Below are 23,711 nucleotides of genomic sequence, written 5' to 3' on the forward strand. Positions count from 1 at the left end.
AAAAATGAATCTGTGTAGGTTTTAGACCTCAGCAAATATTTGTCAGCTTGGAATAATCGAATGTGCATTAAACCGTCGAAATTCACCTTGAGATGAATGTAGCATTCCTTTGCAGTGCTATTCAAAACAAACTCCCAATGTTTTACTGCATAAAATAAACTAAAAAAGTGGTTTCACTGCCCCGTTCAATCGATGCGTCGTCAAAACACCTACGCAGAAAAAAACACATAACGCCGAGTTGGCACAACGCAATGTCGTGCTTGTTTTTTCGCAATAAACATGGTTATCGGCCTTACTTATCGTGTGACACTCAGTTCTTTGAATTTGTTACTAGAAAGCACTTAAACCTAGACTCATCTTTCCTAACTGATGTCATCTATCTAGATTTTGTTAAAGCTTTCGATTGTGTTCCCCACAAGCGACTTCTGGCAAAGCTTTCATGCCTACGACTGGACCCCCTCGCGTTATCATGGGTCTGCTGCTTTCTGAAAAATCGCCTCCAATACACCGTCGTTGGATGTCGTTGTTTAACCACTACTGACGTGATTTCTGGAGCACCACAGGGATCCATCCTGGGTCCTCTGCTCTTTCTCATTTTCATAAACGAACTTCCAAACGACATTTCAACTTCCGTTCAACTTTTTGCAGATGACTGTGTTCTTTATCGTCGCAACGCACACCATAGTGACCATGATATCCCCCAAAATGATTTGCATCTAATCGAGACTTGGTGAAGTATGGTTTGTTTTCCACAGGCACATATTTCACCTGACCACAACCCCCCCCCCCCCCCTCCTCCCACAGAAAGTAGCGAGGCTGGGTGCTTCCGCCGCCACTCATTAGTACGTCATTACAGGGCATTGCCTTGCGGCTCTTAAAGGCCATTGTTTCCACGGAGTTGCGGAAAAATCGGGATCACGAATTATTACACGGCAACCAAAGTTTTCAAACTAACCGAACCGATGCAGACCATCGCTTCTGATTATTTGCTCCAACTTATATTGGGAAATATGGGACCACGAAAATATTTCAAATTGGGTGGGTTTTCAAAATGACTAAGTTCAAATTAATGAGGTTTCACTGTGTAATTGATTAATTTATGCCGATTCATTGTTTCCCGTTACCAGTGTCCTTTTAACAGCTTTGACGTGAAGCAACAACATTACGCAGAGCTAGGCCAGACAAAAAAACGAGCCGGCATACCTTTCTTATAAGCAGCCACAGCCTTTTCTTGCTGTGCGAGCTTCTTCTTGTCAGGAGCAGACTTGGCCACTTTCTCCTTCTGGTCAGCCAACTGTTTCGTAAGTGAGGCGTGCTGCTCTTTCAAGCCCTGGGAGCAACGAAAGGTATTGCACAGAAATTAAAACAGTTGGTGAGAAAACAATTGCCGATTGCCAGAAAAAAGCAGTTCTTTGTCTTGTCAAGTGCACAGAAGTCATGCTAATTCACGAGTCGAAAAAAAATGTTTATCTTCTCGCAAGCTTCCAAGATTTCTTCTCTGCAATACTGACCAATACAGAAGTTAGTCCCACAGCAATGGTTTACAGTCCCATTTCCCAACAGGTGTAAGTACTTATGATACAGTATTTGTGCCACTGCACAAAGCTTTCGATTATGTTGCCTGTGCACACTGACACAGCTGCTACTGAGGAAGCAACAACACTGCAGTTGCAAGAGAGGGACATGTCCAAATTACTTTCTTTTTTTTTTAGTAGCTTTTCCAGTTGAGCATAGCCTTCTCAATTCTCCAAGTCAATGCTGCTAAGTCTTATGGCGAATTCCAGTTGTCGAGCGGGAGCAAGTTTTCTTGCTCCGCGGTCAAGAATCTGAATTCGGCTGGTACATTCGGAGCAAGTTGGCATTTTCTACTAACAAATTTGGAGCAACCCACTTCGTGGCGAAGCGTTCTGCGTGCTTTATCTTGCAGAGACGAATTTCGCCGGAACTCCGAGAATGCATTGCCGTCGTTTCCGGTACAGTCGAGCAACTAGGGTCTTCAGCTTTTTTTTTTCTTTTTTTTTTTTTTGAGGGGGTGTCTTGTCCACTTTGTTAACTTGTTTACATTCCTGAAATGACGTCGTTTGACTCTGCTGGACGTGCTGCTGCTAGTTTGTATCACGCTTTGAGCGACAGCGAGAGCACTAGTTCTGCTAGCAGTAGCAGCAACGAGGACAATGGGCCATAGGTGCTGCACAAAATGATGTATAAGGAAATGTTTCCTGGCCCGCCCTGTGCATGGTTTATAATAGGCTATGTCGAGGAAGTTCTTGGTACCAGTTTAGTGAGGTATGCGTAAACAACTTTCAGAGCAACCTCACGCGGGCCATTCACGTGTTCCACTTGCAGATCTGGCCTAGCGCAATCCAAGTGCTCGCTCCAGGATTTCGGCGGTTGCTCCCGATTTACCTGAGGAGTGTGGCAGCTTGGGCTAGTTGGTATGGCATGACGATAGTTATAGCGCGAGAACAAAACGACGACACAGAGACAAGAAGGACACGAAAGACACGAGCGCTCGTGTCTTTCGTGTCCTTCTTGTCTCTGTGTCGTCGTTTTGTTCTCGCGCTATAACTATCGTTACCTGAGGAATTCGGCATCAGCTTTTAGCCAAAACATAAGCTAAAAAAAAAGTACAGTTACCAATCAAATTTCCGGACCTGGCAGGAACCGTGGAATGGTCCGAAAAATCAAACAGTCCAAAAAAAATGGTCAGGCCGCGAAAATGAAGCTTATTTGGATTAGAAAAGCCTAAAAAAAGTCCCCAATGATGCCATGTTTCATGCTGTTCTTGGGGAAGAGCGAATTTGGTTCCACTTAAGCTATGGCGACATCACTGGCAAGCGCATTGGTAATTGCTGCCGCCAACCGTTGCGGGCAGCAAAGTTGGTGGCTCCATGAAACCAAGCAATCAAAACTTGATGCCGATCACAAAAACATTTATGCAACGTCTAGCATGGTTGGTGGGGTCAACAACCCGATCTGGGCTTCTTCTACCTGCACTGACATAGCACAGTACGTGAGCTCCCCCATCAAAACGCTACCATCGTGGCCACGCAGGTACTCGTGTCTTTCAGGTCATTAGTTGAGAACCGTGATGCAAACAGCAGCGAGCATGTGACGCGCACAACAGCTCAAACACACTAGCTACTCAACTAATGCGACCACGTGTGCAACGGTGACCAGAAAAACGAACGCGCAGAAAATGAAAACAACCTACCGGCATGTTAATGATGATGATAAGGCTCACTGAAAAAGAAAAGTTTTGCCGTTTTGCGAGCCTAGGAAGAGCAGACATGGCCTCCAGAACAGGAAGATTATGCGCCATGTTGTGCAGGCTTCCAATCTTGGAGGCTACACAACTATCCACTGCAAGTCAAACTCGACGAAGCCAACAAAGAATCCAACATGGTGGCTTTCAAAATTGAGCGGCATGGCTCAAAACAAACGATTTAGTCCAGAAAATCAAACTTCAAAGCATGAATTCATTCGAAAAAATCGGTCGCGAAAATGCATTAGTGGAATAGGAACCTTGATGGTGCATTTCTGAAGTCTGAAAACTCCGTCGGCAACTGTAGTCCCTTAATGATTTCTAACAATGTTGTTGCTGAAATATGGCTGCAACAATGCGTTTCCACAAAGATTAAGAAAAAACAGTGGCTGTGCACAGTGCTGACTGTTAAGTAAAGTTTATTGCAAGGAATTTATTCAATTTCTAAGGAACAACGGCTGTGTAGTCTGTAGCCTTCAGCACAAAGATGGGACCCACCCGCAGGTCGCGGGTTCGAATCCCGGCTGCGGCGGCTGCATTTCCGATGGAGGCGGAAATGTTGTAGGCCCGTGTGCTCAGATTTGGGTGCACGTTAAAGAACCCCAGGTGGTCAAAATTTCCGGAGCCCTCCACTACGGCGTCTCTCATAATCATATGGTGGTTTTGGGACGTTAAACCCCACATATCTATCTATCTACAAAGATGGGACCCTCCCCAAAAGACGCACGACACTTGAGTGCCATGAAAAGAAAATTTAAAAAAATACGGCTAGAATATGTGCAGGGACAAGTGCTGCTGTTGTTTATAAATTGTTCAGCCTGACGTTATGAGCCTTAGCTGACAATCAGCACAGTGTGACATTATTGTAGTAACGAACACAAACCAATTTGATTATACTTCGCCCTTTTGATGAAAAGTTGGCTCTAGAATGAGGTTTCCCTCAGCTGACCACTGCGTATTAGATCATTCCCTATCTACGGTATTTAATTGCGAAATGAACACAATCGCATAACGAACCCAGCCGCCGTCTTGGTCCTTGAAAAAAGAAAAAAATCTTTTTAATGTATCTGTTCATTTTACTTTGGTGTAATAGCCAGTGCCGTCGACGATCGAAACAACGTTAAATCAAGTCGTTTTATCACAAAATAATGGTGCTATAAAAGTCAGAGCATAGTTAGGCAACCATGCTAAACTGTTGCGAGCAATGCGAGCGTGAACAACGTCAATCAAAATTTAAAAGTCGCACTTTTCGCGATAGAGCGCCACCTGTTAAATGAAGAAGAAACGTTTTTGCTTGTAGTACCACGCAAGCACAGCGGCACGAAAACAAAACAAGAAACAAAGCTCATGGCCTCCGAGATGAAGAGTGCGCGGCATGTTTACGCTGCACGCTCGCCATCTTGAAGGCCATGCAAAGCGCAACCACACCCACCGCGCCGACGGAACATTGTGCACCCACAACCTTTCTGCGCAGCCATCCGATGCTGTGATTTTGTTGTCGGGTTAGTCGTAGTGAATATAGTTGGACACCTGCTGCGCAGAACGCGTTCCGCCGGTACGCTAGATACACGGCTGCATACGTTTGAGCATGGGAACCGAGCGGCACGACGACACTTTGGCGTCGATCCGATCGCGTTAGTTGCAGGAGAAAACAGAAATAGCTTTCGGGTGCAATAACGATTTGTCGTGCATATCGTGGGCCAATACAATAATGAGAAATGTTCGATGTTATAACTCCCGTGACTTCCTTTCTCTCGCGTAATGAACCCTCCCCCCAAAATTGACATCAACTTTTCTGAAAAAAAAAAATGAAAAAGTGGGTTTATTACGCGAGTAAACACGGTACCTCTTTCCGCAAACCTCACTCTTTTCCAAAAACGCTGCAAGACATAAGCCATGTTCCGACTTGATGCGATGAAAGTACGAAAGTGTACGGCACCTTGACTTCCACCTGGAATTTGTGCAGGGCATGCTTGGAGGTTGTGACATCCTTGCGGAGGACGTTGATCTTGTCGTCCAGCACGGACTGGCGTTCGTGAAGGTCCTTTGCCTTGTTTTCAATGGCAGTCAGCTGAGCCGTGAGCTGCTCCATCTGAGCGGCACTCACGTCGTCGTCCACGACCGCCTGACCCATCTTGCCGCGAGAGACGCGCCCGCCTCCTCCGCTCATAGTGCCTGTTGAGAAAAAGCATCGTGATTGCAAAGGACTATGGCTACTTCGCGAAAAATGTGGAATTCCAGAGGCATATTCGAAACAGCTTTACTGCACAACTAGCACGAACAGGACAAAAAAAAGGGGGGGGGAGGGGGCAGGAACTGACTAGGACTATTGCTCACTTCCAACTTTTATTACAAGGCACATAATAAAAGAAAACGAGATTTCACGCCTGTGAACTCAAGACAAACAATAACCAAGAAAATGCAAAAAAATCGAGCCCAGAAATACAACTCTGTTTGATTCCGCGAGTGAATAGCATGTTTGGCAAGTCTCACCGGACACGTCCACCAGCTCTCCCTGCAGGGTGACCACCCGGTGACGCGTCCTTCCCTGCAACCCGATACGCGTGGCCTGGTCAAGGTCGTTGGCCACCAAAGTGTCTCGCAGGACAAAGTAAAATGCCGGCAGCACGCTGGTGTCTTTCACAGACACCAGGTCGAACAGGCGGGGCACGTTTTCAGGGCTGCGTAGAATGTGTGTGAGCAGCAGGGTTTGGTAATTATGGCAAGACTAGTGCAATTTTTTCAATTGATGAAGGGTTATTTTCTAGTACGAGTAAACTTATTTTCTGTCTTAAACCTCACACTAAAGGGAAACAGTATGTCAGTCTAGACTTCGGGTAATCTTCAATACTGCATATAAGCTCTACATGGAAGATGTGACCTTCAACACATCAGTAGACTGTCAGTAAACGGAACAACTGCTCAAATGAAACGATAATACAACCCGCTTTGTACTTGCATTTGGTCCCTGTGTTCACATTTCAAGGAAAGGAACTCCTGTTAAACGTAACACGTGTTACTGATCTCTTCAGGTTCCGTTCAATTAGAGTCTACCATAACACAATAATTGTTGTGTTTTTACACTCCAAACCAAGATATAGTTATAGCTTATATGAAATGCCATAGTGCAGAGCTCCAAAAATTTTGACCACAGGGGCTCTTTCATGCAAACTTAAACATAAGTGCACAAGCCTTTAGCATTTTGCCTCTGTCGAAATGCAGCCACCGCAACCTGGATTCGATCCCGCGACCTTCAGGTTCGCAGTTGAGCACTATAACCAATGGACCACCGCGGTGGGTTATTGGGTCTCTTACGAATGACGATAATTGGGTGCTTACAGGGCAAGGGTGAAGCGCAACTTAACAGTACCACGACAATAGTGAGACGAGCTGCCGATGAAATGGCAAACCAAGTAATGTGGTTTCAAAGTGGGTTGGTGTATTGAAGAGTTTTCCGGTGAACAAGTTCTTAAAACGGATCCTCAAAATTCGCGTCTGGTCATTAACTCTTGCAGTCTCAACTTGAGAAAAGTGACTCTGCAAAAAAAAAAAAACACGACCTCAAATAGGGATGGTGATCATACCATTATAGATTTTCATCTTATTTCATCAAAGCCTTTGCATCACAACTCCTTTGAAATGAGGGGCAGCACCGCCATGGATGTCGTGACATTTACTGTTTATATACACTCATTATAACTCATTATAACAAAGTTGCTTTTTACACAAAATAAGTTCGTTTAAATAAAAAATTTATTCCCAAAGTATAACCCTAGCACTACATCTATTGCAAGAGCATACAGTATGCTTCCATTAAAGGTGAACCCGAAGGTACCAACTCAGAGGTACGCAGAGGCGCAGAATTCAAGTACAAAGCCAATGATATTAGAGGCAGTTGTTCTATTTCAGCGACAATTCTTTCAAGGGATTTTGTTTACGTTGAGTCCTCTGCAATTGGTATACTTTTTTGCTGCTGGACCTTGCTTCCTTATTGTTGTCTTCATTCGTCCCCCATAGACTAGAATCCTGGTTAAGTGAAAATCAATTCTGTAGGACAGCCGCCTTCCAAATGGTTGAGTTTTGTATTTGGTGCTGCAGCCCTTAATGCATTTCTCAATAAAGAGAGCTTCCATTAAATGGAATATACTATTCCTAGTCCCACCAGGTTCCGTTTGCCAAGACTCCTCTAAAAGTGCAACCGGCCATTTTTTTTGGCGTATGATACATAGCAAATCTACGCCTTATACATCAATATTCATTAGTATGCTAAACTGTGTACCAGTAGTACAATAATATTGTTGGAAAGCTGTTTGAAATTCCAACTTGTGAGATATTCACATGCACACCTAATCATTTTTGATGCCTCAAGAGACCCTGAAATGCCTAACTAAATAGTGGTATTATTTTAAAGCTCTTAAACTTCGGTACATGCTTAGCTAATTTTATACAGTCGAACAAGAATATATCGAACTCGAAGGGGATCGTGCATTAGTTCGATATATGAAAAATTCGATATAAAAAAATAAGAGGCCCCGAGAGCTTATCCGTAGAGATTATCACCTACAATAGGCACATTCAAGAATGACAACTAATTCCGCACACACGCCACAACAGAATGATTTATTTGCATGAAAAATTCAATAATCTCGGCCTGCTTCTTCATTTTGAAAATGTTGAAGACGCTACTCTGCATTTTATCAAGGCTGGCTAGGTGCAACAGCCCGATTCCCTCCAATTGGCCGATACAACGGCGAATGATGCCGAACGCTGACGTTACTTTAGCGAAGAAGTATGCGCATGTAGCCAGCGCCTCGTCCGGACGATCCTTCTCGTCACATGAGCTGTCAGCCTGGACATTGCCGCCCGCTTCCCCGAAGGAAGTCGTCCACAGGCACTTCGTGTGGAACTGCTGCCAAGAAGTGGAACAGCTCGCGAAACGTGTCTATGTGCTCGTCATCGTCTTCACCGGTTTCCCCAAGGTCCGCCGTCTCGAAGCCTGCCTTGCAAAAGCAGTTAATGACTGTGTTCGTCTTCACGTCTCACCAGACATTAAATATCTCCGCGGGAGAAAACTTCGAAAAGATTTCTGGCCACTCCTTCGTCATCCTCTGCTGGATGTTCTGGCTGCTGACAGCTTCGCTTTTGCCAAAATTGGTTTTGCCAACGATCTTGTAGCTCTGCTTAAATCGGTGAAGCCACCCGCTGTTGTCGGCGAAGTTTTCATCGAGTGCAGCGGCAAACCATTTGGCCTTTGCAATCAGCATCAGGTCATCCACCGGAATGCTCTTCGCACGCACTTCTAAAAACTAAGCATAGAGTGGCTTTTCGAAATTCCCGTGGGCAGAAGCCCGCAAATAACAAGCCTTTGACGTTCGCTGCTCCGCTTCCTTTGCCTTGATTATCTGCCTTGTTTTTGAATAAGGTACTCAAAGTGCTCTGTGGTATCCCGAAGTCGTCTGCGACGGTTGAACATTTCTCGTCCGCCTCAATACTCTGAATAGCCCTCAACTTCATCGCAAAGTCAAGGGTCTTGCACTTTTTTTGGCGCTGGCCATAGCTACACGAGAAGTCGACAATTCAAGGAGTACACAGCGGCTTTACACACCACGCACGCAAAAAAAAAAAAATGCTACACATGCGGTGGTACGTAGGCGACGTGACGGCGGAAGCAACAAAGCACTCGCGAGGCAATGGCCGACTGTGAGGGCAACAGCAAAAGGCGTGAGCTGTGGTTGGCTGATCAAAACTCGCAAAACAGCAACAAAAAATAAAAGGCAAAAAGAGGAGGACGTCGGCTCCTTCGTTTGTGCTCTCAGAGTCGACGGGCATGCGGAGGAAGTGCGAGAGAGACGAAGAGAAACGAAAAGAAAAAAAAAAGTTGTTCCACAAGTTAGAGATTGTGTAGTTCGAGCCCTCTCGCCCTTACCTTTTTTCGAGTGTTTCGGGTTTTGGCGGAGGCGTGGTGCCACGCGGAGATTGCAGTGGGGAGAGGGGGGCGAGTGCCGATGCGCACTTTTCAGCTTGCGCGGCAATTGATATGTCCGAGGAGGGGGGTAAAAATACCTTTCGATAAAACATGTGGATTTCTATATTTTTACAAAGGAAGTTCAGGGGGGCAACTTTGGAGTTCGACATACCCGAAAATTTTATAAATGTGGGTTTGATATAACTGTGTTTGACTGTATTGCCTCAAAGAATATACATAGACGCCTTAATAAAATAACTCACGTTTCTATCCTCCTCTGAGTATAAGGTATCCAGCGTTCCATCTGCGATAAATCAAAAGAAATAGGTTTTTTTAGCACATCTTTATGCATTCCACACGACATAGTGAACATGCTAGGAAGAGCACGCCTTAGCATTAGCATTACTAGGTACCGTTCCACAATCTTTCTCCTATTTGCACAGCCAGACGTGTGCGTTGCAACTCAAATGAGAATCAATCAAGCCTTGCCAGATATGCATGTCTTGAGGAGAAAAATTCATGCTGATGTCCATGGGCATGAGAACTTCATCTGAAATTTTAGTTACCACGAAAATAGCCCTCGCTATGCCATTAAAAAATTGTCATTCGCTTTTAATTTGTTGGCTGTTCATCTCTTTTCAAATGTCCAAAAGTGGTAACACTTCTCCCCCCCAACCCCCCTCTCGCTCTCAGTCGAGGCTGAAGGGAGACACTATACTCAGCGACAACTGTTTTTGGCACTGAAACGAAAGCTACGAAGCCAAATCACGTGCATCCTACCGCCAGTGAAGGTAGCTTAAAGTAGCACCCATATATTCAACGTGAAATACTTGTATAGGTATTATGCTATGCGCAATTGCATGTCATGCACTGTATATTTTTCTTTTTACCACGTTAAAACCTGTGTGTCCGCGGCGTTCTCTGTACTAATATATTGCAAAAATGTTCCGTGCGCTATATTTATATGTTACCCACTCCTGCTTATGGCTTCACTTTGAAGCCAGCAGAAATCCTGTAAAAAAATTTAAAAAATAAATATAAATGTTCCCCTTTTATTTTCTACGTTGAGCTATTTGAGACAAGACGAAGCTCACACCTGTAGGATATTAGTATTTCTTTTAATTTATCTGTTGTGACTTCGCGTTTCTGTATGCGGGAAAAAATCCTGCCTTTTTACGTGCGCCTTAAATGCTAAGCAGCGGTGTCTACATGAAACGCTGATGGCGCGCCCCCGTGTCTTTCCACGGCACTATGAGACGCGAGTTAAGACGTACTACTTCACGTAGTGCTACATGTGCAGAAGCTCTGCCTCCGTAGCTTTCCCTTCAGTGCCAAGAAAAGTTGTCACCGAGTATAGCAACACATTCGTGAAGTGTGACAACACTGCAGCAAACACAAGTTCTACTGCAGGTTTTTTCAAAGTTGCTTCCGCAGAAACCGAGGCTTCACCCGACCCGTCTTCGGGGTTCCACGAGCCACCGATAAATTTTCCCCAGTTCCGCAATCGCCCAATCGACTTACTTAGAGGGCGATTTCAAGGTGCGACCAATATACGAAACCTCCATTATTCACGCTCGAGCGTCAATGAGCACACATCAGTGCATACACAGAAACACACGAGCAGCACAATAAATCCTGCCAGCAGTTTGTTAGCTAGTGGACAATGCTTTCAAGTTAAGTCGAAAATTTCAGCTCTCCGCTTAGGAGGATAAGAGCTATGGCGATGCTGTGAAAATTCCAGGCAGATGTTCTTGCACAGAATTCAAGGCACAAAAATAGTTACCAATGCAGTGGAGGACGAAAGACATTTTCAGACAATTTCAATGAAAGAAAAAACTATACAAAAATCCTCATAAAATCGTCCAATGGGACAGTCTCACCTTCTCGAGAGCTATAAGATTGGCAAATCCGACATCATGCTTCTTCAGGTACTCAACACAGCGCTGGGCCGTGAGCACCGTGTCCGTGAGAACGTAATCCAGCTGGCCACATGCCGTTGAAATAGCCACATCGTATTTCTGGTCAATTGCGCCCAGGTCACCCTGTGGTAATCAAGCGCGCATATCACAACACTATTGAGTTAACTATAAGAGTACACTGTTCCCATGTATTAAAAACCCCCAATCTACTAGCATTAAAGTCAAATCTACCTTTAGATGGCAAATGATATTGAGACCGTGTCGTGGCATGTTGGGAAATCTATACTGTTAATCCAATTTCTGGCAGTATCAACGCCTTCACATGTTCAAGTCACGTTGCATTACAGTCACTGATCGATCATGTGAAAAGTGATGACTTGCACAGGACCCAGGCTTCAGTCAAATCTGCAATGGCACCAATGACCTTGCAGACATAATGCATGTAAGGACAGCTTAAATACAACCATAAGTTAATCCATGTTACAGCTGCGTTCAGTTTTTTGTGTTTTACACACATACATGCACAAACACACACACACACACACACACACACACACAAGAAAACTGTGCATAAAACAATGTGCTTTTATAAATAGCTGACTTTCCAGACTAACTGCGTATAAAAAAACAACTTTCAGCACATAAACAACTACAGTTCCGATCTGTCAGCCATGACTGTGAACTGAAACAAATTTCTGTTTACAGTATTGCCTGCCACTGGAGTCGCATTTACTTGTCACATTTAGTGACTTCAGTAACTGTAGTCAGGTTTCGTAAAAATCCTCAAACAACGCGAAGCTGCTGATTAACTTGTGCCAGTTCATGGTTTATGCACTAGCAGCTCGACTACTACTCCGACATGAATACGACAGCGTAATCGAGTGACTAAAACACGTCTCCATCGGTTATGACATGAAGTGTTCCAGGGTGCCATTATAGGGTTTGAATCGGGAAATTTTCTAACGATGGTGAGTTTTTTTGGTTGTGAGGGTAAAAAAATGCTAGCCTAGCTCAACTTCTGATGACCAAGGTTAGAAGACGAACAGCAGTTATGTCTGCTGTGTAGCTACTTCTATCTATGGTTATCTGTAACCGTAGTAGGTTTAACTGGGGTTAAAGCTAGAACTGAAAAATGACATCATGCAAGCGACATGAAACACTATCAAATGACGTAAATTCGCAGATTACGGTGTTTTGAATAGCTAGAAGTGAGGAATGGCACATGATGCTTAAAGCTTTCTCTGTGACAGAGGCATAAGAGCATTTTGAAGTGCAAATCTTAGCTGTAAACCGATACGAATGTTCAAAAGACACACTTCTCCAAAAATTTTCTGGAGGCATCCATCGCGGGATTGATTCCCGGCCACCGCGGCCGCATTTTCGATGCTGGCGAAAATGCTTGAGGCCCATGTTCTCAGATTTAGGTGCACGTCGAGAACTCCAGGAGGTCAAAATTTCCAGAGCCCTCCACCACGGCATCTCTCATAATCATGTGGTGGTTTTGAGACGTTAACCTTCCGACAATTATTAATCATTAAATGCCATCTTACCAGTCGTCCGATGACGCCTGGTAGCTCCCCCGACTTCTTAGCCTGCAGTAGCGCATCAAGGACCCGCGATCGTGACCTATTAGCTTGGGCGTTGGAGCGGAGCTCTTCGACCCGATGACGGTCGGCCCGAAGCTGATCCTGGGCTTCCTGGTACTGCTGTCTCACTTGCGCCAGTTCAGCTTCCATCTCTTTCAACTTGGAATCCTTTTCAGGGACGAGTTTCTCAAGCCTTGTCAAGCAGCTGCAAATAAAAATTAATTAACTAAAGGTAAGAAAGTTACACAAAGGAAGAATGACCAGATGATTTAGTGGTAGATTAATGTAGAAAATAAAAAGCAAAAGAAAATTTACAGATACTGCACCAAATTTACCTAGTGACAACTGTTGTAGTCTGCAAAGCAAGGGGTTGGTTACGTGACTAAATTAAAAACTAAATTTTTAGGTTTTACGTTGCAAAACCACAATTTAATTATGAGCCACAATGTATTAAAGGCCTATGGACTCACGTTGACAGCTTTGGGCTCTCTAGTGTGCATCTCAACTTGAGTGTACAGGTGCTCTTCTCATTTCGCACCCCTCTAAATGAAGCCTGGTACAGAACCTGCACCGACTCACCTACTAAGCATTGCAACATTTTGGGTGCTGAGCTGCAGCGATGGTAGTATAACTAACTTAGATCAAAATGTGCACATCTGACATTCCATAGTTCCAGCGTGGAATGATTTTTAAACCTTAGATACCAAAATTTTCGCTAGTGACTTTTTACTGTAATATGTAGCTTTGTTTCTGGTAATGCCGAAATTGAATCGTAAATGCTTTCACGTATTGGATAATTAATACAAGCATCAATAATTGACACCAATTTTAGCGTCCCTTCAAGACACCCGCCTACAATCACAAGAAACTAGCGCCCCACAGCCGGGGAACATCTGAGATGATGTGCGCTCATTCTTCGGTGACACTGAACGCGCAGTCAAGTTGGGGGACACACGCATGCAGAGGACAATGAAACTATGTGGGCACGTTGAGTGTGTCCTTCTCAGGAAAAAGAAAAGCATTCCTGGCTTAAGCAGCCAAAACCACCTTGAGAGCAGCCCGACAACAGAGCGAAAGAAGTGAGGAACAATAGCCCTCTTTGAATGCCAGTCGTGGTTTTGTGTGCGTTCCGTGAATATCAACGATGTTGACAATACTTGCTTTTCTTTTTTAATGTAACAAGAGTCCTCCTCTGTCTCTCTCATACTAGTGGTGATGCCGTGAGGTGCTGGAACTTGAGATGAGCATTCACGCTTACATAAAAATCGAATTAAAATATACTAAAAGTACTGTTCTTTTGCTTATAACTGGTTAGAAGAGCCCCCACATGGAGGAGTATAAAGCAATGCAGGCATCTCAAGTTTCTAACTTTAGTGTCAGGGGTCTTTTAACTCGTTCATCAAGCATTATCAGAAAATTTGAAGGGCCACTAACCAGGTTTGACAATTTCGAGCTGACAAGCGCAATGCATAGATGAGGTGTTCATGATCACATCTGCCAAAATTTGCAACTCTACGCGCCACGGAAACGGTCCAAATTTCAAGATGAGCGCTGCTCCCTTTTCCTTTTGCGCATGCGCGCCCAGAGAATGAGGGCATGACGTGCGCGCATGAATGGCCCTACGTACACGCCATGGCAGTGATGTTGGTCGTCTACATAGACGACTATGCTCTGACGTTGCCAACAGTGGTACGTGACATGGCAAAAATTATTTAACACAGCATGCGTAGTTTATGTATTTATTAGTTGAAGAGATTAATAAATCTCTAAAGAAATAATGAGATGCAATAAGAGAATGTGAGGGTTCGTTTTTCTTCATTTTTTTTTCTCCGTGAATCTCAACGAGATGCGAGGCTAATGTGCCACCGTTTCACATGCATTCGTGACCCCGCTGCCACGGTCAGTGCATTGAGCAGATGACAGCCGTGGAACGCTCCTAAGCGTTCGTGCACTCATTGTGCTCATCTATTCTACCGCGTCTAAGCTAGCGTTTCAAAACCATCCTGCAGAAACAGGCAGTAGGCCTCAAAACACCACTGATCAACAACCACAAAAAAAAAAAAACGCCGCTTGCGTAGACGGGGGTTGGGCTTCTTCAGGCACGTCATGCGCATGTGACCTCTTGGTCGAATGAGTGAGAGGGTAGGAAAGAGATTTGGCTTGCGAAGGCTACGCGGAAGAGCGGCAAGTGTTACGAGCTTGCCTCCTCTCACCCTCCCTTCGCGCCGCTTCTAAAAAAGTTTTTTTCAGCTCGTAATAAAGCGATTAAAAAGATTAAAAAAATGTTTCTCATTGGACCCCCAACAACTTCCACGGTTCAACTAAAATTAGGTATGGGGTCTGGTCAGTGGCCCTTCAAGCTATGACCTAAGAATGGTTACATATATTCATACAAACTACAGGAGCATTGCAGTTACGTCACTATGACCATTAGCTTGTTATAATTTATACCATTGTGAAGAGGTACAAAATTAGCTGTTGAAATCTTCCGTGTTTACTTGCTCATATTAAGAAACATAATTACCAAAGAACCCAGTGGTGCTATGAACAACCCAAAATGGCACCTTCTTAAACCGTGTATTAGGTTGGTTGCTTTGGTCTTGTGGTAACCTTGATACTCACCAAAGTCAAGATTACCGCGGGTTCAGGCTTATCAAGTCACAGGGCCGCGTCTACTCATGTGTTGCACACCGCTCCGTGCATGTGCTCAACTAGCAAAGCATATAGCACCGCGCGGCAAAACAGACGATGTTCGATCTAATACACACAAACACTTAATTGCCTCTGGCGGCACCCCAAACAGCACAACGTTCGCATCCCGGGACGCGGGGACCAAAGGCTCTCACACACGGACGTACACCAAACGGAGAAACCGCGAGCATGTCGCAGCTGGCAATGGTGAGCTTTGACACGCCACTCAGGAAACGGTCCCTCCTGGCTGTGCTGGACACTCCCACGATGACCACTGAGCCTGGTCGCAAGAGCTATGGTAAATCTCGTTAACGTAGGCCTCTGGCAAGAGCGACTCGGCGCGGTACGACTACGTCAAGCACTAAGCACTGCTGTTTGGCTTATCGTACATAAACAAAGCTAGAACAAAGATAAAAACATCTACCGAGAATGCCGAGGTACCAAGGCAGGTTACAATCCCAAAATTTTCAAAGCGGACACGAACGAAGGAAAACGCCTGTTCACCGTGCACTGCCCAAGAAGAGAACCTTTTCAGCGCGCATGTGACACGATCTCGCCAACTTTCACAGTCCGCGACCACGTGCCGTGCCTGTGCACGGCTCCATCTATCGCCGCACGCCGTCACAAGAGCATGGGAGAAGAGGCCATACGCCGAAAATGCTTCCTAAGTGGTCACACGTGCGCCTTAGATCTTTATGGTCTAAAAGTGAACAGTTGGTTCGAGTTGCTGGTGTAAATGAGCTCGAAGAATCTCCCTACATGTGCTCTAAAAGGGTCATTTAGTAGATCAAGAAAACCAAGCCTTATTTTCTTCTCATCGTTGCATGAGAAAATCTAGTGCTTCTGAACAGCAACAAGCAGCAGACGAGGTTCACGAAAGGAAGGTTCGTGTATAGACTCACTTGGACTTGTCAGTTAGAGAGTTGTTCACTTTGTCCAGGTTCAGCTCGATCTCGTCCAGCCTCGATGTCTCACGCTGGTGTGTGCTGATACTGAGGTCCAGCTCAGATTTGGCAATCTCATACTACCAGGGAAAGGTGAGCAGGGTGAGGCATCGTAAGAAAGGGAAAGAAGAGAACTGCTCGTTTGTAGCACAAAGGCACAAGAAAATCTGTACAAATTTCTCAGAAAGAAAAGCTTCTTAGTTGCTTCAAATTCGCTTTCTCTGTCTTGTTAATTGAAGCTGCAGCTACTTTAAGGAGACACATTTCGTTTTTACGCTAAGACCGATTGCCGTGAAAGAGGGATCAACCCTTTATTTTTTCTTCAGCTGACTACTACATTTCACTGGCAAGCCCCTACCTGTGACTTCTTGTCACTCACTCCCTTCTGCAGGCCAAGCAGTTCTTGCTCGTGAACTGCTTTCTCCTCTTGAAGTTCCTCCGTCTGCGTCTTGAGGGATTCCATAACCTAAGCAGAAATGGATCGTAAACTACTGAAACTTTCACACAGGTGTGAAGCACCACAATCAATTTTTTTTTCAGATAAAGTTCATTACAAGTCTTTGCAGACATCAGCACGAACAATATATATAAATTTCAACTGCTAGTGTAAAAGCCAGACTTGCGGTCTGCTGTTCCGTCAAATCAACGAATCAGGCATGCAAGAGTAGATTAATTTTGATAGCATAGTGTTAATGAGCACCCAAATTAAAGCACACTGGTGTTTTGTGTATATTGCCTCCACTGAAATGCAGTAGCTGTGGCCGAAAATCTAACCCGTGCCTTCGTGCGGTCTCGGTGGCTTGAACTCACCTCGGCAAGCTTGGCCTCAGCTTCCACCTTTTCCTTTTCCAGCTTCTCTTTCTTAGCCTGCAGCTTTTCCATGTCCTTCTCTAGCTTTGTCGGCTGCTTCTTCAGCTCGTCAACCTAAATGAAGCACATTCACACGCATGAGTTGAAGGTCAAAGGCCTTGGCAAAGAGAGTAAGCCATCTAATCAATGCAAGATGACAGTGCAAGAATACTTTTTGAAGGAGAAGGACTGCGCTAACATTGATAGCACAGGTCCACAAAAGCTCCTGCTCGTGGATCGAACTGGCAAAAAATTAGTTTGACACACAGTCCCACACAAATAAATTTGTGTGATTGCAATTCTTTTTCCTTATGTACTTGACTGAGGTGACCCTATAGTAAAATAAGCTTTGTTTTAAAATTTGCTATACCAAGCTCGTGTAATCTTGCACTGGGCGTAAAGCCTGCCACTGGAAAACTGGTGCCTCAGTCGGCATGACAGGCTGGCTAGGCAGGATTAGTAGTAGCATTATTTGCTTTGGAAGCACCGACGCACACTCGAAATGAAATTGTTTTTTAGAATGCCGTCTGCCCCGTAATTGATTAAATGGGGAGTTTTCCCGCTTCTGCCATGCGCCTGACAGCACTTCAAAAATTTTGCAACACGCAGCTACCGTCTTTGAACGTAGGCCAGAACTCGGTGCCGCAGCGTAGGAAATACACGGCGGAGTGCTCTCAGTGTAAAAAGCTGAATGAAGCATACATTTTTAAATTGAAAATTGTAAACAGCCTATTGGCTACAAAATGCATGTGTAGTCACGACTTTCATGAGGAAGATGTCTGCTTTGGCGTGCGGCTGTGATGTTCGATGAGTTGCAGAAAACACTTGCTGAGCCGCTGACCCATGAATGCAGGGCTGCCAATGATCTCTTTCTCCAGCAAGCTGGCTTTAATGATGACCCTAATATTACGTTCCCTCTCAAATTCAAGTTGTCCCATCCAAAGTTTAACTGCTTCCTGCAAAGCTGTATGTATATTCAGCGTAACCTCATTAGAACGGATCAGCTTACAACAGACATTCAGATACTAAGTACATACAGATTGGCGGCGTTATGCCGTCCTCCCCATCGTTCCATCCATTGAGCTTCGTTTCCCACAGACTGGTACAAAAGACATTTGGTTATAGTAGCCAACTAAAATGCGAGGCCAGCAAGGTGGTCAGAACACCTTCACAGTGGACTTTTCTACCACAGAAATCTCAAATTCAATAAGTTCAGACTTCAAACCTCGCTTGGCATATTTTTGAAACGGGAACAGTGCACTGCAGATATCGACGTATGGGTTTAATAATGAAGGCCGTCAATTTCCGGTATGATCAGTTATGCCTAACTACGGCAACAAAACTCGGCATGCAGCATGCTTGACCTTGTGTTTTGGGGCACTGACGCATGAAATTGCTAGCCACTGCCACCGCTGCTCTGAACAGTTGTCATGTGGCAAGCTAGTCAGGGTGGCCTGCTGCCGATGCGCAAAATGCCCATCTGTGATTCTGAGGAGCCAGCGAACATTGTAATTCGTTGCTTGCGACATAGCACATTACAAATCCATTGTAGCAAGAGTACTGAAAATTGGACGAGTTGGTACGGACTCGTGGCTAAAACTTGCGCAACAAAAAACACGGACGGCGCCCGTGGTGTCTGTGTCTTCTCGTCCGTGTTTTCTGTTGCGCAAGTTTTAGCCACAAATTCTTTACCTTCCCATGTATGTTAGCGCATTGTGCGCACCCTACCTTTACCTCTACCATGTCTGAAGTGATCGCTTTAAATGTAGGCGGCTTTGAGAAATGTTCGCTAAATGTGGATGCAGTTTCAATGGGTATCATAAAAAAATTGTAACTGCAGCGTAATACACTTATACCTCGATATAACGAACCTGGATATAATGAAATATCAGTAGTAACAAAAGTATAGTCTTGAAATAGATATAGTGTCAGATATGTACCTTTATTTGCATTTTGGAATTTTTGGACATAACGACCTTATTTTGCTGCAAAATGCAACTACATTATGATGAGGTTGGAGTGTATGGCGATTGGCAAATCTGATATTTAAGAAATTTCAAACTCGCGCTAAAAAGAATTCGAGTAGTGCAACATTCATTCGAATATACCTACGTTCTTCCCTCAGAGTGTGGAGCGTAAGTGTACCTTTTGCTTAGCACTCTCCAGACTTTTTTCCAGATCCTTTCCCTTCTGCTTTATGTGCTTGATGGCCTCCCTGCACTGCAAGTCCCGGCGCTCGAGATCACTGAACTCCTGCTTTCTGGTTTCCACCTCCTTCTCTTTCTTTTCACAGTCCCTGTAAAGAATCGATCACCGCTTATTTCTCATAACACTCATCGTTACACAAATTGTACTAACCTTGACAAGTGGTGCTTGCACGGATATCGTCACCCACTAAAAGAACGAAGGCCTCTATCCCTATATTCTCCAATTACACTGACCTACATCACTCAGCTCTGCCTCACACTCTAAGCCATGTCCGTCTGGTTACCATGCAGTCTTGTGAAGGATAGTACGATCTCATCCAGCTGTCTGGAACATGTTGTCCACAGAGCTCTCGCTAGCTGTCTAGTCTACACATAACTGTCTTCGTCCCATATTTATTTTTCTTTAAGTATATTAATTACCTCAAAAACTGGAATATAGGTTGACCCCCAACTTCGGCTACAATATATATATATATATTGTTAGGTTTGGCCTGGGGATTCGTCTCTCAATCCCTTCGGCGCCCAGACGCTGTCAAGTATTTGAGTGATTATCCAGACCAGGCGGCGGGCAGAGGCGAGTCCCGTCCTTCAAGTGCGGACCCTTTGGTCGTCCCTTCGAGCAGCAGCGTGACTGATGGTCTCATCGACTCGTCGGGCGATAGGAGGGCTGGCGTGGCCGGCGCCGGAGCTGACAGAGGAGCGGCGCTCCCTTTTGATCCCCAATCACTAAGCCGACTGGCCGACTGCCTATGCTCGTCAGGCATTGTACGTGCTAGCCGGAGGGCGAGACGTCGTGTCGCCAAGACGCCGCTAACCATTCGAGAAAGGCCAACAGAGACAGCACCTTCCTGGAGGAGACCAACGGCCACCGCAGATCACCCCGCTAATTGAGCGAACAAAATCGGCGGACCCTTTGAAGTATGCTGCCAGGATCATGGGAACTCTCGAGTGGCGGCACACACACGACGCGGAAGAGCCCTGCTGGCGCCACCCATTATGCAGTGTTCACGTGGACCTTGCATGCTCGCCTCCCTCACCTGTGTGTGCGTGATTGGTGTTCTACTCTGAGAGGAGGAGCCCGACAGGGCATAAAACGACGCGGCAGAGTGCTGGACATCGGGCTCTGAACTATGTAACGTTCAACCACCACGCTCATGGTTGGTGAAACCACTATCCCTTGCTTTTCTGTATATGTGTGTAAATAATGTCATAAACCTCTGTTATGTTTTTCGCATCCTCCAACGACCTGCTTCCTCCTTCGTCAACCTGAACAACTGGTTGGCAGCGGTGAGATAGACTTCATGACATGGTGCTGTGCTGTGGTGAGTGCTTGGTCTTTGCTTTGACTTTCCAGGCTTCAATTGTGTGAGTTTATTAGAAGCTGGATTGTGTGTGGATTAGGAGATTACCTTTTGTGAGTTGTAGGGATCACCTAATTATGTGTGAGATGCAGGACCAAAGTACAACGGCAATCATGTCGTGGAAAGCAATGCTAAGAGATGAACTTTTGCTTGTGAGTAAGCATCTAGGCATTGAAGTAGAGGAAGGAATTGGGAGGACAGCTATTGTGAGGCTGATCTCGCAAAAAGCCAGTGAGGTGAAGACACTGCTAAAAGATGGTCTTTTGTACATTTGTGAAGACCTTGGTATTAAGATTAAGAAAGGAATGGGCAGGTCAGAAATTTTAGAGCTAATTTTGGAAAGCGCCAGTGAGATGGATATTGGATACGCGTTAAAAGCTTTAAAAGGGTTGGAGGAACGGAAACGGGAGGAACGGAAACGGGAGGAACGCGAAAAAAAGGAACGGGAAAGAAAAGAAAAGGAAAGCAGGGATAGAAAAGAAAGAGAAGAAAGAGAAAGATTGGAACGACAGAAAGAGAGAGAGCAGTGGGAGGAAAGCCTGAAATTAAAACAGGAAGAGAGAAAAAGATCAATACAGTACCTTAGATCGGCTCAAGTAAATTCGAGGATCCATGCATTCGAAGTGGGCGAGGATTTAGAGAGTTATCTAACCTCTTACGAGAAAGTTTGCAGGGAACTAGAGCTCGACGAGGACTATTGGTCTCTCGCCTTATCGAGTGTCCTTCCGTGCAGCTTGATGGGTAGGTTACTATACCTTTCCGAGGAACAGTTCAATAGGTACGATGTAGCTAAGGCAGCTTTACTGCGGTGCTTCGGCATCAGAGTTGACAGAAAGCGAGTAGAGTACAAGCTCACGAACGCTCCCGTGAAGATCGCGCGACATTGTGCTGGTAGTAAAACCAAGCCTGAGAGAGGTCCGCGTGTCTCTTATAGCACCAAAGTAGATAGTGAGCGAAAATGGGAGATAGAAAAACGGGAGCGAGGTGACGAGCGGGAGCGGGCACTCAGCCTAGGGATTGAACTGTCGGAAGAAAAAGTCGAGGCAAGGCGGTGGAAGATTCAGCCATCCGCAACAGTAGCGCACGAGAAGTGCAAGGATCTAATAAGTGAGGTGCAGCCCAGAACTTTAGAGAAGGCGAGCACGTGTGAAGAGCGCAGCAGGTTCGAAGATGAACCAATTGCGAGAGCTGCGAAAGATGCTACTCTAATGAGAGAGGCCACTAAAGGTCAGAGCGAGTGCGACGAGGTGCTGTGCCAGTTAACTGTTAGCGAAACAGCCAAGATAGCTGTAGAAAAGCTGGTACAGACCTCAACTGTGTTTGTCGCAACGGTGGATCTTGCAAACAGTGTGGAAGTACGCAAGGACACCGAAGAAAGCTCAGAAGCAGCGAAAGTAGGTAGCGGGGATATCAGTGCAGTCGCAGACAGCTCTCAGCAATGCGAGCGAGAGTGTTTGAAGGAAAGCAGCTGCACTGTTCCTAAGAGCGTCAAGCTGTCCGCCGATCTAGAGTGTGAAATAGGTGGTTTTTTCGAAAATCATCTAGACGGAGCGGCGTCGACAGCTGACGGGTGTAGTGAGAGTGTTAGCCACCTTGAGCTGCGAGCAGTAGGCTCAGAGACGAGTCGCAGGAAGCGGCACAGACGCAGGAGACGTCGGAAGGCCGCGAGAGAGACAGAAGGTACTACGCGTGTAAAAGAAGGCACAAAACCTGTCAGCGTAGAAAATAAGAGCTTTGCAGCAGCGTCAAAACTGCGTTGCAGGCGTCCGAGCCGCCGGACGAAAAGTAAAAAGAAAGCGGGAATGCAATCACGGGGAAAGAGCAAGTCTTATGGGTTGCCTTTGAACTGTAATACTGCCGACGACTCAACCCGCGACACATTTCAAGGCAGTGCGGGACAGGTCAGTCGCAAACGTCGCCGTAAAAGAGGTAAGCGTACGCGAGCGACAAAGCGAAGGCATGAAAGAAGTAGCAATAAGCCTGGTGAACGACGGAAGAGTGGGTTATCGGCGAGAGGCCTTTGTGTCGTGCAGCAAAACGCCAGCGGCGAAGCGGTAGGCCAGGGCGCAAGTCCACGCGACGGTATGCGCGGTGGAGATTTAGGGCTTTTCACGGAGGGGAGTGTCAACGTGGTCCTAGAAGAAAGACCACAATAGCTAAACACCGCTCGGCTAGACCAAATAGGACACCGTCACTCTCTGCCTTGCATTGCTCGGGTTCCCTCCGCAGGATTGACACAGGTCGGCCGAAATCGCAAATGAGGCGTAACGCTGCCGTTCAGCGGGTAGCACGTGCACGTTGTTGCCTCGGGCGTCCTCGCAATCCGGCAAGGCCGCGACCGCCGCGTGTGCGTTCAGATGAGGGTTTAAGGATACCTAGGTGAGAGAGATATCGCCTATGGTTGGTGCGTGTTGGTGTGCTAGTGTTCTTTGGATGATAGTATGATGTCGTGCTAGAGCGCACAGCAAAGTCATGTGCGTTCTTTAAAAACATGGGCTGACATGAAACTACATCCAGCAAATGAGCGTGTTAGCACACCCAGTTTACTTGGTTTTGTTGTTTTTGTGATCACTTAGGGATCATATATGATCACTTGAGCTGAAAGCACTGCGTTCACCAAATTTTGAGATTAGATACCTTTATAGGATTGATAAGACGCAGTTTGATCTGTTGTGAGTGAGTTTTCGTTGGTGTCAGGATGTCCCCCAAGTAGGCACTCATGACTACGTTAAGTGTGTAATTAAGAGAATGAATAATGCTCACAGTTACCTTGAGTTGGGTTCAGGCTGCATTTGTGCGAAAACCATTGTAGATAGTGATGTTTCATTAAAGTTAATGATAGATTAACAGATGTTAGTTACAACTCAGTAGTGCGGATGGTTGGAGAAAGCTAGTTGTGAAAGAGTGATTCTCGTTTATGGGGC

At 45.5% G+C, this 23,711-nt stretch overlaps 1 protein-coding gene across 1 annotated transcript in view; it reads right to left on the minus strand.

The window, feature by feature from the left end:
- The window catches only part of glu (structural maintenance of chromosomes 4-like protein gluon), an 88,062-nt gene that overhangs the window by 28,535 nt on the left and 35,816 nt on the right, over positions 1-23,711 (minus strand). The window contains exons 8-17 of the mRNA XM_037425586.2: positions 19,365-19,515; positions 17,181-17,294; positions 16,729-16,836; positions 16,329-16,450; positions 12,700-12,940; positions 11,111-11,272; positions 9,494-9,534; positions 5,759-5,946; positions 5,205-5,440; positions 1,204-1,330 (exon numbers count right to left, since the gene is read on the minus strand). Coding sequence (XP_037281483.2) covers positions 1,204-1,330; positions 5,205-5,440; positions 5,759-5,946; positions 9,494-9,534; positions 11,111-11,272; positions 12,700-12,940; positions 16,329-16,450; positions 16,729-16,836; positions 17,181-17,294; positions 19,365-19,515 — 1,490 coding nt within the window. The remainder of the gene's footprint in view (positions 1-1,203; positions 1,331-5,204; positions 5,441-5,758; positions 5,947-9,493; positions 9,535-11,110; positions 11,273-12,699; positions 12,941-16,328; positions 16,451-16,728; positions 16,837-17,180; positions 17,295-19,364; positions 19,516-23,711) is intronic.

The sequence above is a fragment of the Rhipicephalus microplus genome, chromosome 5 (genome assembly GCF_043290135.1).
Source record: "Rhipicephalus microplus isolate Deutch F79 chromosome 5, USDA_Rmic, whole genome shotgun sequence".
In the NCBI taxonomy this organism is placed as follows: Eukaryota; Metazoa; Arthropoda; class Arachnida; order Ixodida; family Ixodidae; genus Rhipicephalus; species Rhipicephalus microplus.